This window comes from Stigmatopora argus, chromosome 6 (genome assembly GCF_051989625.1).
Source record: "Stigmatopora argus isolate UIUO_Sarg chromosome 6, RoL_Sarg_1.0, whole genome shotgun sequence".
Taxonomy (NCBI): Eukaryota; Metazoa; Chordata; class Actinopteri; order Syngnathiformes; family Syngnathidae; genus Stigmatopora; species Stigmatopora argus.
This window is the reverse complement of record NC_135392.1, coordinates 4,095,214-4,112,768: the sequence shown is the minus strand read 5'-3', so window position 1 is coordinate 4,112,768 and position 17,555 is coordinate 4,095,214. Positions and strand designations below refer to the sequence as shown.

The window sequence follows — 17,555 nt, the reverse complement described above, 5'->3', positions numbered from 1 at the left end:
GTCAGAAACGTGATTATCTGATGAGCGGGTAGATTTCTATCGCAAAGCCTATTAAAAGCCGTGGTAATCACATGACACAGAGGCTAATGTAGCGGCTTCATCTCGATGCGTCGCCAGAGTTACGAGCGAGGCAATCTGGCCGGCAGGTGGTCGGATGGGGGTGGCCTCTTATACCCTTCCACCCGAGATTTTTCGATGCGCGCTCTGCGCGACGCGGAACGGCCATCAACGCGATGGCGCTGCGTGTGGCCTCGCTGTCCATCAAACCGTATCGCTGCCATCAGGAATCCGTCAAGTCCATTCCGCCATTTTTTTTTCGATTACAATTACTTATGACTATGTACGGGCTAGTAAAATAGAAGGAAAGCAGGCACGTTTCATCGAAATGAATGCTTTCATTGTCATTATATGTATCATATAATAACAACAACAAACAATAATGAAGTATCAATATTAATAAATGAAGAATCAATAAATAAGTAGTCCACATATAGTAGTCAACAACATAAGCAGGAAAGTGCACACATAACAAACAAACAAATAATCAATAACAAATAATAATAAATAATCAAGAAATAATGATTAAATAAATAAAATTTTAAAAAATCACTAAATAAGTAAGAAATAAATAAGTAGTGAAGTGCACAAAAACAACAACAATAAAAAATTAAAATAATTATAAATAATAAATAAATAAGTAGTCAAGATAATAATAGTCCAACATAAATAAGTAGGGAAGAGATAAAAATCAACAAATAAAATAATCAAGAAATAATGATTGAATAATAAAAAGAAATAAAAAATCAATAAATAAGTCAGAAATAAATAAGTAGTGAAGTGCACAAAAAACAACAACAAAAATAATTAAAATAATTATAAATGATAAATAAATAATCAATAAATAAGTGATCAACATAATAATAGTGCAACATAAATAAGTAGGGAACCGATAAAAATCAACAAATAAATCTAAATAATCAAGAAATAAATATTAAATAATAAAAATAAATTTTAAAAAATCAATAAAAAAGTCAGAAATAAAAAAGTAGTGAAGTGTACAAAAAACAACAACAAAATATAATTAAAATAATAATAAATAATAAATAAATAAGTTGTCAACGTAATAATAGTCCAACATAAATAAGTAGGGAAGAGATAGAAATCAATAAATAAAATAAGCAATAAATTAATTAAAAAATAAGTTGTGAACAGCTGACAAATAAAGCATGATTGGCTTGGTTAAATAGTGGATTTCGTGACGCAATATAGAAGATGGTTCAAAAGTTCAACATTAAAGTTTTTAAAGTCTTTAAAGTTTCCAATTATGATTTAATGAGGCTTGTTTGCTTGGGTAAGAGAAAGAAAAAGAAATGAATGTGGAAGGATAAGTTGGCAAGTTGTAGTTCAGGAAAACCAAATGCAAGATTTTTGGCTTTTAAAACCAACACTGAAAAAATAGAGCGTTCAAATCCGAGTACGGGCGCAGCTCACACCTGACTCCTGACGAAGCATCTCGCCCAAGTTTGTGTCGAAGACACCCGCCATATCCTCTGGAGGCCCTTTTGTTGATGGCTGGCACCATTCTGTCATTCAAGCACGCCACTGATTTACCTGAGGACAAAGAATTGAAACAATGCCGTCAATACCCATCAGTCTCGTTCCCTCTCCCTCTCTCGCTACCCACATTTCTCGTCTGCTCCTTCGAACACCTGAAAATTCATTTTTTTCCCCAATTTGTGACTAAACATTTAAAAAATGAAAGCAATTGTAAGGAAAAATATATAGTTGCACTAAATGTTTGAATCAAAATAGTATTGCTAGAACTTATTTTTGCCAGCATCAAAAAAGCTTTTGCCGGAGTTTGTTATAGTAGTAGTAGCAGTTGTACTTGTTTATATAACCAAGGGTGTCAGACTCGGGTTGGTTCGCGGGCCGCTTTAACGTCAACTTGATTTCATGTGGACGGACCATTTTAGATATCATATTTAGATTTTTTTTTTATAAATGGATTAAAAGAACTGGATTAAAAGCCCTGAATATTCCGTTTTTTATACATTTAAAACAATTTTTATTTTAGCTTCATATATATATATATATATATATATATATATATATATATATATATATATATATATATATATATATTACAAATTGATTTTTGAACTAAAAACAGAGAAAAAATGGATTAAAAACTTACAATTATTGATTTAAAAGGGGGAAAATCCGGAAATTTAATATACATCTATACTCTTCATTTTAATTTGATCCTAAAACAGAAAGTCAGCACTCATGATTTACTTTCCCGGGCCACACAAAATGATGCGGCGGGCCAGATTTGGCCCGCGGGCCGCCACTTTGACACCTATTTATAACTGTTACTGAGGAATCTATGGATAAATATCCATGCTACTTTACAAAAGCGAGTCAATAACACATTCCATATTTGAATTACAACTACGCCAAACTAACAAAATTTTGTATTTTAGCTATTTTAGCACACAACGTGTCATTTTCCTTCTTAACTCTTTACATAGGATAAAATTGACCCCTTGAAAAACCATCCACATTGGCTTATTTTGGTGACAAGGACTATTATTGCTAAATCCGTACTTCGCTCACAGCTAATTACCGAGATGGGCGTCCAAATGTTCCCAATCTCGAAACCCCTCCGTTCTCGCTTGTTGTGGTCGCTGCGGAAAAAGCGGAAATAAGAGCTGTTTGCCAGTTTATTTGGAGCCCCATTACCCTCCATTAGAGACGAGTAGGTGCTCACCAGTAGGCCGAGGGTGCAGGTGGCCCGTCCATCAATCGCCGCCGCGCCGTTCGTTCGCTCTAGCCATTTATTCATCAGCTGGTCGCGGCGACAATCGGCCTATTTCACTCTACTATTTGTCCGCCTGTCCTCCATCTTTGGGATAATCAGTCCATCAGGCGATTCATCTAGCTGTCCATTTACGTGGCAATCATTCAGTCTTTTTGGCCATCATCCAGTCACGCTACTTTCAAAATAAAAATAACCCTAAAAAACACAACAACAAAAATGGCCGAGCCGTTAAAACAACAAGGAAATCGGGAAAATAATTGAAAAAGCAAAGCCGAGTGCAGACGGCGGTAAGCGAGAGTCAGTGGAATCAATTACGAGCCCGCAGATAAATTGGCTAATTGAAATGGATTTGCGCTAAATGATTATTTTGCGGTACAAGCAGCCGTGAAGCGGACATGTTTCGGGCCAAAGGAAAAAGAATGTTCATTGAATGCTCATTTTAGGGACGCCAATCGTTATGAAATGCAGATTATCATGTGCTAAAAATATTTTGGCCACCAATCCTGCCTTGGTCAGCTCCATATTAGGAAACTAGCTTTTTGGGGGGACAGATTGTTAAATATTTGACATATTTAATTCGCTTTAAAAAACATTATAAGACCAAACAAGTCAGCCCTTACCATAAAAAAGCGGGTCAAAGTATTGCCAGTGTTCGCCCCCCAAAAATTTTATTAGTAAAACCGTGCGCAGAAAAAAAAATGGTGGATTTGCATTAAAAATTCTTGTTTGCAAAAACTATTTTTGTAATTAAAAAAAGGATTTTTGCTGGACCAAAATATATGCTGGGCAAATTATTTTGTGAATTCTTGTGAACACTTTTTTTAGGCAAATGGCCAACGATTCAGGGTGCCTGCGTTTGGCTGGCTGGGTTAAGCTCCAGCACCCCCGCAACCCGAATGAGAATAAGCGGTTTGGAAAATGAATAATTTATTAATTAAAGGAAAAAAATCATATTTAGTTGCATGTTTATGAAATGTAGATGATTATGTGCTAAAAATATTTTTGGCGACCAATCCTGCCTTGGTCAGTTTTTTTTGTCAAAAATAATAGCTTTCATTTTGCGTGGGTTTTCTCCGGGTACTCCGGCTTACTCCCACATTCCAAAAACATGCACACTAGGCTAATTGTATGCTAATTTGCCTTTAGGTATGAGTGTGAATGGTTGTCCTTAATCTCCTTGTGCCTTGTGATTGACTGGGTGTCCCCCACCACTGGCCTGAAATCAGCTGGGATAGGCTCCGGCACCCCCCGCGACCCTAGTGAGGATAAAGCAGTTCCAAAAATGAGATGAAAAATTCTCCTAATACTGCAACTTAGTATAATTACAATAATCATCAAACCAAAAGTGTGTCAAGGTACAATGAAAAAACAGTCATAAAATGTGCAACTACCAAAAAAAAAAAAAAATGTAAACAGATAAAGAAAAAATAAAATAAAGTGCCAATTGAGCCGCATCCACACGACACAGTTGAAATCCTGCGCCCGTGATTAGGAATCCACTAAGACAAGCCTCGGGGCCGACTATTAGCAAGCAGGAGGCTTTGTCCATTTCATCAGCCTTCCTCGCACGGCCTCCGGCACCCTCTTTTATTCATGTCTTCCTGCTACTTCCTTTTCAAGAACGCCTTCTTTTCCACCCGCGGCTCCGCTCTTCCCCTCCAAGTTGTTGGACACTTCCACCAAGAGAGCGCGAGGTGAGAAACCCACCGCTAAGAAGTTTGCCTGGCCACCTTATCGCATTAAACCAGCCTTGACAGCCGCGGACCACCCCCCCGGCACCCTGCCGCAAACACACCCTTCGGGGCATTAGCAAACAATTAGGCTCTTAATTGACAGTGAATTCATCCAATGTCAATTTGACCTTGCGAGGGAAACCTGGGGAGCGATGGCGGCGGACTGAGGCTGATGTCATCTTATCGCGCTATCTTCTCCGCCTACTCCAAATGGAATGTTTCTCCGCCTCCGCCGGCGAGGGAAAAAATCTGGGATGATCTGTCACTCGCATCTTATCTGCCTATTGCCGGCTTATTTCGCGGAGTTAGCCATTTCGGTGCTAATGACTTGTATCTGCGTCTTTCAGCCATAATGTGTGTGTGTGTGTGTGTGTATGTTTGAGCTCAGCACTAATTTTGTAGTATCGGTATCGACCAGTACTAAAAAATGATGCACAATTCCGCGAGTCATCGGATGTCTGCTTCACTGTCCTTATTATTGTCTGATTTTTAATCCTATCCAATTGGGTTATATTTCAAATGAACTTTAGCATCTTTGTATATCGGCTAATTTTAGCTGTTTTAGCTGACGTACTCCGATCTCATAACACATAATTGAACTCCACTTCCACCAAAAAAAGTTTAACTACAAAAGCTGTAAATTAAGGACGCTCATTATGTTGATCCATTAAGAGTAAGATTTGATCCAGTTTGAATAATTTCCTTCGGAGTTGAACAATGTCTCATTTGTACCACGAAGTTGCAAAGCGCCCACCTGAATATTTACACTTTTTTTTGAACAAGCATATTTTACTCATTTAACAATGATTCATTTCTCATCAGAATATAAGTGTGCAGCCTCGGCTCACATAAGCGGCCTGTCACAGCTGCTTGGTAAGTCGTACCTTTGATATTGAACAGATGAACTTGCCGCATATTTGCTTCATTTTGGCGCCCTTTGTTGGTCACGAGGCGCATCTCAAGTGCCCTCCCTTCCGAACTTGGTGCCGATTGTTGTACAAGTCGTTTGTTTCCTGTTCTACAAAAGTTTTAGCAAGCCATGAAAACAAAAAATTTACATCGTGTAATTTAGTATTTTTTTCAACAAAAAAAAAAAAAATATATATATATATATATACATATACATACGTATATACATATATGATAGGTCTGTAAAACAACTTAAGGAGCACGTTAAGAAAGAGTGAGACCAATTTAAAGGAGATTCAGTTTATTACCAGACTGCAGAATGGGGAGAGCTCAAACAGCGTGAACCGCTCAGTCTGTTGTCCTGCAACTCTCTCCGAATGACCAGTGAGTGAGTCTTATATGCAGGCAAAACTGACAGTTGTCAGCAGGACTTTGGACAGATACGTTTAAGTCATTTGCAGGGCAAAAAGTAATTGATCAGTGTCGGACATGTCAACCCAATCACAAGACTAGGGTTGATTAATCAGTCAGACTGTTGAGTGTTTATGCTGACATGTCAGCCATTCACAGTTTGAATGAGAACGATGCTTTTATACTCACAAAAACTGATATAATCTTACAATACACGCACACATATACACACATACATATATACACACACACATATATATACTTTAAAAACACACAAAAATGGCATCAGTGGAACACAACTACAAAGTAAAGACATCCACCAAAGTAATTCCTGTTGAATTTACGTTACTTTTGTGCTTCTGTGATTGGTTCATTTAAATTCAGTCTGTGTGCTTGCTAGCCCTTATTTTGAAATCCTGCCCAAACCACAAAAGACCAGATGAACTTGCCATGTAAATTGCACAAGGCGACAATAAAACTGTCCTGCCAAGCTAATCAAACTTAAAAAATAAAAACCACATTTTCAACCTGCTGCTAAATTCCGAAAGCAATTTGATGAAATCTGCCCAAAATCGAACAGACCCGTTGCGTATTTACATATCGAAAAGTCAAATTCCCGGTCTCGCCAAAGTCCGACGTCAGTCATTCATTGGTCCCGCTGCGTCCATTCTTAGCTCGTCAAAGCCTACGGATTAAAAATTCGACTTCCTGCCGAGCGTGCAGTCAGTCAGCGAGCCCGCATTCATCAAAAACAATCCGTTTTTGCCATTTTTGGGGTCCTTTTAACGTCGGAATGTGCGGCAAGCGTGACAAATTTGTCTCCGCTTCGTGTCGCGCTGACAGGACGGAGGCGACGCGTCTCGGCCGACCGACTTGCTGTGATTAAAGAGACGACGGCGCAAAGCATCTGCCCGTCACGTCCATCTGTCATCGCCCGGTGCTTGCCGTGAGCCGCTCATCACTCAAAAAACAAACAAAAAAATAAAACAAAACAGCGCAACGGTGTGTAGAAAGCGCGGCTTAATAAATAGAGAGCAAACGACCCATTTGTTCGGGTGAGCCACTCCAACGCAGCAGTATTTCCTTTATAGTTTTGTGTGTGTGTTTTTAGAACCAAAATAAAAAACATTGACAAGAAAGGAAACATGATATAAAAAAATGAGAATAAGAAAGAAAGAAATATTAGAGGACATAGACTAAATTTGACTCTGACTTTTTGGACAAATTTGATTTTTTGTCATTTTTGTCAATTTGACATTGGATTGTTTTTCCTCAAATACGACTTTTATGACAAAAAGGTTCAAAGTTGTCAAATTGTTTTGAATTAGGGCAATTTTAAAAGTCTACATTTGGATTTGTTTCATGTTCGAGGTTTGCAAAATTTGCCAGAGAAAAAAAACGTTGAAAATATTTGTAATATTCTTATTTTAACGGGTTCAATATGATTACCAATTTTGCCTACTAATATATATTTTGAAAAACCTATATATTGGATGTCACAATTCTGAAATACTTCATTTTATCCCCTGAAAAAATGGATTTAAGCTATCCCCCCACCAAATTTGAACACGTCTTGTTTTCGCTCTACTAGAATGTTCTTCCCTTTCACAAAAAATGATCTTTTGTAGTGCATCCTCATCCTCCCCTTCCTCTTTCCAGCCTTGCGTGCTAGCTACTCTTTCCTGGATAAAAAACACAGTCAGCAAAGCACCCGTTGGGACAAAAGCGGGCAAAAGCAGCCCTCATCTTTCACCCTTGCGTTCCTCGCCGACCCCACCTCACCTTGTCCCGCAGCCACATTCCTTTCCCCCCCCCATCTCTCCCCTCCCACCGACTATCTCCCTGGGATTATCGATCTGGCGTGGGCCGTGATGGAGTCTCACTGGGTATAATGTGGGCCCCCAAGGTGTCTTCGAAATGGAGAGCATCGTGACTTATGGACTAAGTATAGGTACGCTTCCACAACACCTGAATAAAACACACATACACACACACGGACCAAGATTTTCCCCAATGCAACGCGCACATTGATCATACACACTCAACTCCGCCTTGTTCAAACGGCATCTTGTCATAGGAGAAAAAACTCCATGGTATCAATTTGTTCATTTTGGTTGAATCCTAGAGAGTTTAATATATGGAATATAACGGCGGAGATCAAACTAGGAACTCCGATCACGTGATGGGGAATCTGACCTTATGTCCTATTTTCTGTCCCCTCTATAAGGGTAAACAGCAATCCTGCTTTTATTTTGTAGCATACATCCATATACTATGTTTATACAAACATATATTTAATTCAGTTTTTTTTTCTGTGTCACTATTCCTTCTGTTCTTCTGTCTGAACCCCAACATCACCCCCCACCCCCAACCCACCCTCTGTTCAGCTGCTTTCTCAGAATCAACAACACAATATACACAATCACAATTACATCAAACTCCCAGGTGGCAAATTAAAACAACTCAACCAATAAGGACATTCCGATTCCCAGTCTCAGTGTCTAAGCAGCTGAACAGGACAAGTCGTGAATTGAAAACAATAAATAAATAGATAATATTGCCTCGTGCCTATGTTGGATATTTCATTAGATTCAACATCAAATTCTGCAGAATGTCTCCCTTTCTTTGTCTAGAGCACAGGTGTCAAAGTGGCAGCACGGGGGCCAAATCTGGCCCACCGCATCATTTTGTGTGGCCCGGGAAAGTAAATCATGAGTGCCAACGTTCTGTTTTAGGATCAAATTAAAATGAAGAGTATAGATGTATATTAAATTTCCTGATTTTCCCCCTTTTAAATCAATAATTGTAATTTTAATCCATTTTTTCTGTGTTTTTAGTTCAAAAATCATTTTATAAAATCTAAAAATATGTAAAAAACAAAAAAAAGCTAAAATAAACATTGTTTTAGATCTATAAAAAACTGAATATTCAGGGATTTTGATCTAGTTCTTTTAATCCATTTATAAAAAATATATTATATCTAAAATGGTCCGGCCCACGTGAAATCAAGTTGACGTTAAAGTGGCCCGCGAACCAACCCGAGTCTGACACCCTTGGTCTAGAACATAAACAATGTGAAAATTTGACAAATTTCCTCGGAGCAGTAGCCATAAAATAGACGATAAAATCCCGAGACTCGTCGGCTGGCGTTCTCAAATCCGATGGGGTCGGTTTGTGTATTTTTAGAACGGGAAATCCATAATTCTGACCTCGATAGATGTCGATTCCATTTTGATTTGGTGGGCTCGTCATGTTCATCCACGGTTCACACTGCCAGATCCAATGAAATGAGCAGCTGTCACTGTCAACGGCAATGAATGTGTTAACGACTCATTTCAGATTAGATTAGACTAAATAAGGGAAATTCATTTTGTTGCAGTAGCAAAAAAGTAAAAACACATACACAGGAAAATACATTGTATAGACCTAAATAAAATAGATAATAAATACAAAAATAAGTACATAAATGTCCGTTTGTTCAATTTACTTGAATTCATTTTGAGTCCATTTCAGACACCCAAAATAAAAAACGTAAACAATATGCTAAAGTATCTGTATTACTCATTTGGATTGCATAGCACGCTCTGGAATTACAATTGATTTCACCCCCGCGCGCCAAAGTTATTCATGCAACGTCGCTAGATGCCACCACGTATTATTGATGATAGTTTGCGGGGGCTTACAATCGGGGCCGCATAATTGATTAAAAGACGTTTCTGGTAACGCTGCTTCCAAAACGTACGCGTGCTTTTTGACGACACACGATGACGCGATTGTCCTAGGGCGCGTGACCCAAAGGCCAAAAAAGCGAAAGGCGCTCATTGGAAATGCGCGAATCCTATTAGGAATGGCCCCGGAGCCGACCTCTGCTTAGCAAATAAATAATAGTAATGATGATGATCCCTCATCTTGTCACCGAGGCGCACCCCCGGGAGCCAGAGAGGAGGGATCATCTGGGCCTAATTGGTTCCAACCCTGCAGCATTTTCTTGGCATTGCCTCCCTTGCGCTCACTAAACTTTGGGATGTTTCACACTACAGTTTGTCAGTGTGTTTTTTTAACACACTGGGTGAAGTTACTATAGCATATTTTTGTATTTATTTGTGTCTTGGTTAGCTTGGTTTACAGGTGAGCAGAAAAAGTTAGCATGCTAAATTAAGCTAAACTAAGAGTATTGTATTTTAGGTTTTTGATTAATTTTCTGGATGTTGCTCATTTGAATTTTTTATGATATTGTGTTGAACACATTCATTTGGATAAATAGACAGATTTGTTAAATTTCATGCTAGTTTGTTTCTTTGTTTTGCTTGTTTTTGTTTCAATGAGCTTAGCATATTTCGCTTTGCTAGATCAGTGAACTGAATAGTGAAATTAAAGTGAAATTGGAGATCTTTATAGACCAATTTGAACAAAATTTTAAACTGAATAGTGAAATTGGAGACTTTTATAGACCAATATGAACAACATTTTAAACTCAATAGTGAAATTGGAGACTTTGATAGACCAATTTGAACAAAATTTTAAACTGAATAGTGAAAGAGACTTTTATAGACCAATTTGAACAAAATTTTAAACTGAATAGTGAAATTGGAGACTTTTATAGACCAACTTAAACAAAATTTTAAACTGAATTGTGAAATTGTTGAATGCTGATGCTGTGCAATCGAAAGTTTAAGTACATTAAGAACTAGGAAACTACGGTGGCCTTTTGTATCCTTTTTAGAAACAACTAAAACATTAATCTAAATATCTCTTCCCCTTACAAAATACTCCGTAACTTCTTGAAACATTGCATGAAGTCAACTACTAATCATCTGACAGCTTCCTTTTAATTGTCGAGTCGTTTTCAGCGAGATTTCAATCATTGGCAAACAAAGCTAATTCTATGTCCATATTGATAATATAACGGCCTCATATTTTATGAAGAGAGAGTTGAGTTGGACAGCATTAAATGCTGATAAGCTTCGATCCATGTTGAGTACGAGTATAAATACGGCGTAAGGGCGATCTCTGTTGGCAAAATGAAGTATTGCAATGAATAAAATGTAATCATTTTACAAAACATACAAATGAACGGACTCCTCTCCCATCTAGTGAGGATTGTTTAGCTAATTCACTGCTATTGGCAACCGTTTGAATGGATTTTAATGACAGCCAATGAGTTAAATGGTGTCTCTAGGTGGTGCCGGTTTGAAAATGTATGTCACATTATTCCCGAAATATGTCAGGTTAAACAAGTTTGAGATATCTTGATGCATGACATAAGGTTGTTTGGTGGAAGTGACCCATGTCCACCTACTCCACGCTCCTTCCCTCAGATGACAATTGACAAACTCAGTGTCTGTAAAGCACATCTGAAGAAGAAAAAATGGATTTAGGCCACTCATTGACAAGTAGAGCAAAGAAGTGTGGTGTAAATGTCCATTGGGTCCTCATCGGAATGCCATTCCTGTCATTCCGGATGCCTCTCGACATCAGAAAATAGCATTGCATCCCTCAGGATGTCGTTAAATGGACAAAAATGTGACTGCTTTGTCCATATACATTAAAATGCTAATTCTGTGACATTTTTGGCAAGGTTGTGATTGTTTGGAATGACTTTTCTCAGCTCAGTTGGTCTGCATGTACAGAACGTTTGAACCAAAATGACTTCCAACTGCGCAGTCGTCCAATATCATGCATGATAGTCTATTAAAGGCACACAAATTATGAGTAATTGAGTATAGTTGTTTGTCTATTTGTCTTCTGGCATTGAAAAAGAGCTAGCTGTCGATAGCTAGCTAAAATATCAATCATTCAAGAGCTATTTAGTTCATCAAAAGCTACAGTAATCCCTCGATTATCGCAAATTCACTACTTTGGGATTTTTTTCCAGCTATTAACTATAAAATATATTTTTAAGTTCATAAAAATGTGAAAATCCATGCTGAAACTCATAAGTGGAAGCCATTTTTGCTACTAGAACCAAAAAAAAGTTAACTAGCGGTGACCCTACTTTGCTATTTTTCGATAATGTCTGATCTACATTACCCGCGATATTCGAGGGATTACTGTAACAGCCTAGAAAGAAATATAAATATCATACGTAAATGTAAACTAAACTAACTCTTCACAAATTACTTTAGCTTTCTCTGTACATCTACAAAATTACAATAAACACCAAGTTACAGATAAACGGAGCACATCTATCCATTAAAAAAAATACCCCAAACTAATCTCTCTGGACTCTTTTAATAGAGCATTTTTCAAAATGAAATCATTTCCTTAACTGCATGCTAGGACATTTTTTGTACTTTTCTCAAACCACACTCATCGGAAATTTCCAATAGCAACTGGAGAAATGAGCACTAACATCCAGAAGAGTCAAACTGACCATGAAAAAAATCCTTCAGATCTCCTGCAGTAAATTGGCTGGGAAGAAGCCCAGCTTGCGTCCCGTGCTGACCTTCAGGTACCCATTGAATTCGTCACCTTTTTTCACCACAATCTGCAGCAATGCACACCATGTAAAAATGCATTCTTTTTTTTAACAAATCCTTAATTTACCATAATTTAATGACTCAAATCCACCTGGTCTTTCTTCAGAGTAATCTGGCCCATCTCTCTGTTTCCGACGAAGGAGCGCGTCACCCTGTACACTCGTTCTCCGGCACGTACTCTGATGATATAGTTGGCCGGGATAAAGCCCGTCCTATCGCCAATCTTTCCCTGAAGAGAGAAGAAATGAAGCGTAACGACTTGAGAAAAATTAAATTCTATATTAAATTAAATCGTTTCATATTATTTATCTATTTATCTATTATTGCACGAACTCAGAACCTTTATTTTTCTGGATCCCCAATCCCCCAGATTTTAAAATAAACTCCATGACTGCCATTGATGGCCATAGACGTCCAAACCAGTCTGAATGGGACATCTTGCAGCGATCAAATGAGCGTCATTTTACATTTACCGACTACTCAGAACTTTGTAAAAAAAAAAAAAAATCTTATTCCCTTTGTGCCATTTTTCTTAAAGATAAAATGTTTTTTTTTTCTTAATCCTTTCGGGCCATTTTTCTTAAAATTTTCTGGCTGCCATTGACGACGAAAGACTTCCAATCCATTTGGAGCGCCGACAGCCCTCCTAATAAAAAAAATATGGACGTCAACCGCCATCAATGGCTGTAAAAAAATGATCATTTAATGGTATAATCACTCCAGAATCTTTCATTTCGTTTTTTGTTTTTATATGCTAAATAAGATGAAAATTTGAATTAAAATGAATAAAAATCAGTTTTTATGGTATGTTATAAATTAGCAACAAGAGTCAAATTTAACGAAGTAAACCTAAGCAGCACTAAAACCAACAAGGATACATTTGGGGCAAGAAGCCAAGTGCCCCAACAGACACACTCACCCGCCACCACTCCTCGTTAGAGTCATCTATCACTGCGATACGGTCGCCAGCGCTAGAAAACCAACAGAAAGTGAGTGCAGAGCCTTCGCAAAATAGGATACATCCATTGATAAATCATCTTACTGCACATCCAGGTCGTCTTTCTCGATGGCCTTGAAGCGGTACAACGCCAGGTAGTAATGAGACTGACTGAAAACTCCCATCTTTCCTGGCTGAGGCTTTTTACTCTGAAACAAACATCGGATTTGCATTTCCGTTCTGTTGCAGATCATTTCCTGAATTATCGTTCATCTGACTTTGTCATCCGCTGCAGCCTTGTCCCCTCGTTTGTCTCCATCCAAGTTGGCTAAAACACAAATTTACAACGATATACTAACGATTCCAACTAATAGGGAAGATTAAAGTCTATTAGCGACTCACTTCCTCCGCCGCCATTTTCCTCCTGTTTGGGCTGCGACTCGTCTTCTTCCATCCTCATCATCTAAAGCAAACAGGAAGGTGGACGTGTTAAACATTTGCATGAGGAAATGTATCATAAGAACACCCTGGCTGACATTCTTCTTGTCATCAGAACCCTTCTTGCGCTCCTTGTTGGCCATGATGACGCCGATACGAAGGGTCTCGAACACGGGGTCCGTGCGATTCGACGCCGCTAGCCGCAGCAAAACGTCCAACCGGAAACGGGAAATGAGAATTAGAGGAATGGAAAATGTAAGCGATGATCACACTGGCAAAAGAGATTGTTGCACAGGGGTCAAACTCAAAGCCAGGGGGGTGGATACGGACCCCCACATCATTTTGTTTAGCCTTCAGAAGCAAATCATGAGTGCTATGTTATGAATAAGAAAATACTTTATATTTTTGTATGTTAGGATGTTTCCTTTTTAATGGTACAACTAAAACTCTATATAAAATATTTCCAGTAAAAAACAATAAACATATTTAAAAAGAGAAAAACACCATATTTACTGTATTTAACTTTTTTTTTTAGAAAACAGACAATACCCTCTTAATAAAAATTAATAGATTAAAAAACGTATATTATTAGACAATTTGCGAATAAGAGGCTCCAAAAATTATTCTGAATTTTTTTTTGCGCAAAAAAAAAAACTATGAAAAAAAGAATTGTTGATCTATTCGATGATCACTTGTTGATTAGTCAATTTATTGTAGCAGTCCAAGTTGACAGGCATGAAGGGCCTCTGGAGTAAACCATTAGTAGCACAATGTGGCCTTGTACAAATTTGGGTTTGACACCTCTGCTTTAGTGTATAAAAGGTAAAAAAAACTCACAGAAGGGCAACAGCTGGGAAATGGTCGCATTCTGCTGGCTGCTGTACAGAGGTGAACTGTACGCTCTCCTGAATCCTGGAGGCTAACACAAAAACACGCAGAAAGATACCACAAAAAAAAGAACCAGTGTAAAAATACAATTCCAACAACACTCATGTTGAATAGTTGTAATGGATTATGCCATTATAGAAATGATATAAATGCTGGCACATTTTCTTGGTACCCAGTTAGTCACAAAAATGCTGGTAAACATACTGAAAGTGGCAATAAACAACTTAGGATTTGGTTAAACTAAAATATTTTATCTCACAATGCCACCATACAATAAATGTTAAGTGGCAAGCATACCAGTCAACTTCGGCCAAAAAAAACGTACTTAAAAATATCCCCGTACATAAGTTGTTATATGGCGTACACAATGTGAAATGATCAAAAAAACATTAAATATAGGAAAAACGTATAAGTTGACAGGTATGGGCGAGTCAAATAAAAAATTGAAAAAAAATAAAAATAAAAACAGGAAAACTATGACTTTAATTGCCTATTTAAAAATAAATAAATGGATATTTGAATTTGAGCAATAAAAATATAGATATATCAAAGAAAAGTAAGCTCACAATTTTGCCAAAGCACTTCTGGAACTCCACATAAGACTGACACTGGTGATGGATGCTGGTTTTGCAGTTTTTACAGCGTAAGGCGAACTTGTTGTTCACTAGAGAGAAAGAAGGAGACCGTAAAATAAATGAGCACAACAGGGACGTCTTAAAAGGTAAATAATGAAGTTCTTGCTTTACATACAAACGATCATGCGTGCGCACACGTCGCAGAACTTGGGCTTTTTGCAGTAGTGGTCCCGGAATTTATGGGGACGGTCGTTGATGGGTTTGATGGACTCGGACGGCGGTGGATCGTCTCGCTCCTCAACTTCCACCTCCTCGTCATAGATGAAATAGACCTGCAAACAAATATGATTTTAAGATGAAATATTTGTACATACAATATGGCCGAGTAACAGAAGTCAGTTATGGTTGCCACCAGCGACATGGGAGCCATTCCGGCTCGGAATTTTCAGAGCCATTGTGGCCAATGCCATTTGGAATGCTAAGAGAAGGTTAGCGCTACCGAGTGATGGCGGCATAATGCGCAAATTGCCTGCTGTATCACCCCTCATTGCAGTGTTAATCCACTGTCCAACAACCTTTAATCCTGAAAGTGGAGAACTGGAGGCTATTTAAATGGGCGTTGTGTGTGTGGGTGGGTGTGTGGGTATGTTAAGTGCAAAAGTATATTTGGGAGTAGTTTTGATACATTTTATTTAAGGGTGGCGCCGATTGGCAGTCGAAAGTTTGTTGTTAAGATTTTCCAAAGTGTTAGAGACGCTCACTCAGTGACCGTTGTGCATTAGAAGTTACTTCCAATTTGATAGTAATTGGACATTATTTTGTGGTTTGTTGGGAAGAGGGCATTAAAAAAATTAATAAATATTTTAAAAGAGAATAAGTTCTTAGCAATTTAGCGTCTTATACCATGACTTTTAATGAGAAAAACTGGTTGGTCTTAGCAATTTAAGCGTTGAATGACACCAAACAGCTCATGTACAAATTTGAAGCAATTGGACAAGGATTTTTGGGAAGTAGACTAAAAAGGGAGGTTATTAGTTTGACACCATAAAAAGGACAAAACACGCTAAAATCTTTCAATCAAAATGAGCTATATTGTGTTCACCCTCTGCAAATGATTGAGATCAGGGGCTACATTTTCCATAAATGGAAGCCCACTGCCACTGTAACTTAGAACAAGGCCTGAATAAATAAAGCCACATGATATTACTTACCGTGTTATCCTCTTCTTTCACCACATTATCGGCCAAAGGGGGGTTGTCATGAATATCCACAGAATGCTTGTCATCCAGCCTGTCACGATCACATAAGAAAACGTCACACTGAACGGTTAATGATAAACACCCCAAAATATAAACCAGAAAATGTATACTCACGAGTCATAGTTGGCCATGGTGCACAACTGAGGTTCTGAGTCCCAAAACCTGAGGATTCGGGATCTGGAAATATCAAATGCTGAGGGTTTACGGTCCCAAATGTGACAGAAGATTAAGATATAAATTCAATTAGCCAAGTTAGTAAGGAAAAAAATGTGTTTCATTAGATAAGGAAATTGGATTTGGGCTTTTGATTAAAAAAATATACAAGTATGAAACACCACAAACATCTTGAAATGGTGATTTAAAAAAATACATCTGATGACTAATGAGGTCAATGAAAACAAACCAAAGTACAAAATTCCGACTTGAAAAAACATTAAGTGGGGAAAAAAACTATAAGAAAAAAAAAGTTTTGCATTTCATCCACAGAAGCAATTTTTATGTCAAAATTCCATTCAGAATGACTGATTACATTTATTTCAATTTAAGTTTTGATCTTTTTGAATCCGGAACATGACAAATAGACCAAATGATCAAAACCTAAATCAATACAAAAACTTATAAAAACGAATAGCAACCACTGAAAAAAAACGACTGAAATTAAATGTCGTCGATCAAACTGACCTTAAAGTTCTTCTTCTAACACTTCTTTTCTTGCTGTCTGTTCCACATCGGGCGTTCCAAACGAGTCTCCGACAGGTGGGCGATCGGGACGAAAAATGCCCCCGCTGCCAGACCAGCCCTCCATGTGAGCGCAAGTGACTGTTTGGGACAGCTGAGCACTTGAAAAGCTTTGAAAGGCTCTCCCAGCTGAATGGTAAAGAATTGCACAGCTCCCCCAATTGCATGTGGGCCCAATATAAACCCCAACTTAAGATACAAGCATCTTCCTATTTTACATTTTATATTGTAAAGATTAATTGAAATGGACTGTATTAAAACAATTCGGACATGTTTAGTATGTGTTATGTTTTGTACAACAATAACTACCGTATTTTCTCGCATATAAGCCCCCGTGTATAAGCCGCACCCTTAAAATTGGCTT

The 17,555-nt window shown here is 38.0% G+C and overlaps 1 protein-coding gene across 2 annotated transcripts; it reads right to left on the bottom strand.

Annotated features, from left to right (window-relative positions):
* Positions 1–5,756: 5,756 nt before the first annotated feature.
* Positions 5,757–17,502, bottom strand: LOC144075867 (SH3 and cysteine-rich domain-containing protein 3-like). Of its 2 annotated transcripts, XR_013300656.1 has the most exons (15): positions 17,135–17,502; positions 16,568–16,630; positions 16,406–16,484; positions 15,370–15,526; positions 15,186–15,283; positions 14,569–14,650; positions 13,830–13,927; positions 13,696–13,756; positions 13,572–13,621; positions 13,399–13,502; positions 13,276–13,327; positions 12,448–12,585; positions 12,251–12,364; positions 9,087–9,178; positions 5,757–7,845 (listed from the first exon to the last, which is right to left on the bottom strand). XR_013300656.1 is itself a non-coding variant. In XM_077603300.1 (14 exons), the coding sequence occupies exons 1-13, from the start codon at positions 17,356–17,358 to the stop codon at positions 12,266–12,268; spliced, it is 1,305 nt and encodes a 434-aa protein (XP_077459426.1). In that variant the 5' UTR covers positions 17,359–17,502; the 3' UTR covers positions 8,874–9,178; positions 12,251–12,265. The 2 variants fall into 2 exon arrangements, 1 of the variants encoding a protein (XP_077459426.1); XM_077603300.1 differs by lacking the exon at positions 5,757–7,845 and having other exon boundaries at positions 8,874–9,178.
* Between the last annotated feature and the right edge of the window lie 53 nt (positions 17,503–17,555).

Excerpts from the sequence above, each read along its gene's own strand:
- LOC144075867 (XM_077603300.1), bottom strand. The coding sequence starts at position 17,358 with ATGCAATTGGGGGAGCTGTGCAATTCTTTACCATTCAGCTGGGAGAGC. Across the intron at positions 13,757-13,829 it reads GTTCTGATGACAAGAAGAAT|ATGATGAGGATGGAAGAAGA; the intron begins GTCAGCCAGGGT and ends TGTTTGCTTTAG. Across the intron at positions 13,328-13,398 it reads AAAGACGACCTGGATGTGCA|CGCTGGCGACCGTATCGCAG; the intron begins GTAAGATGATTT and ends TTGGTTTTCTAG.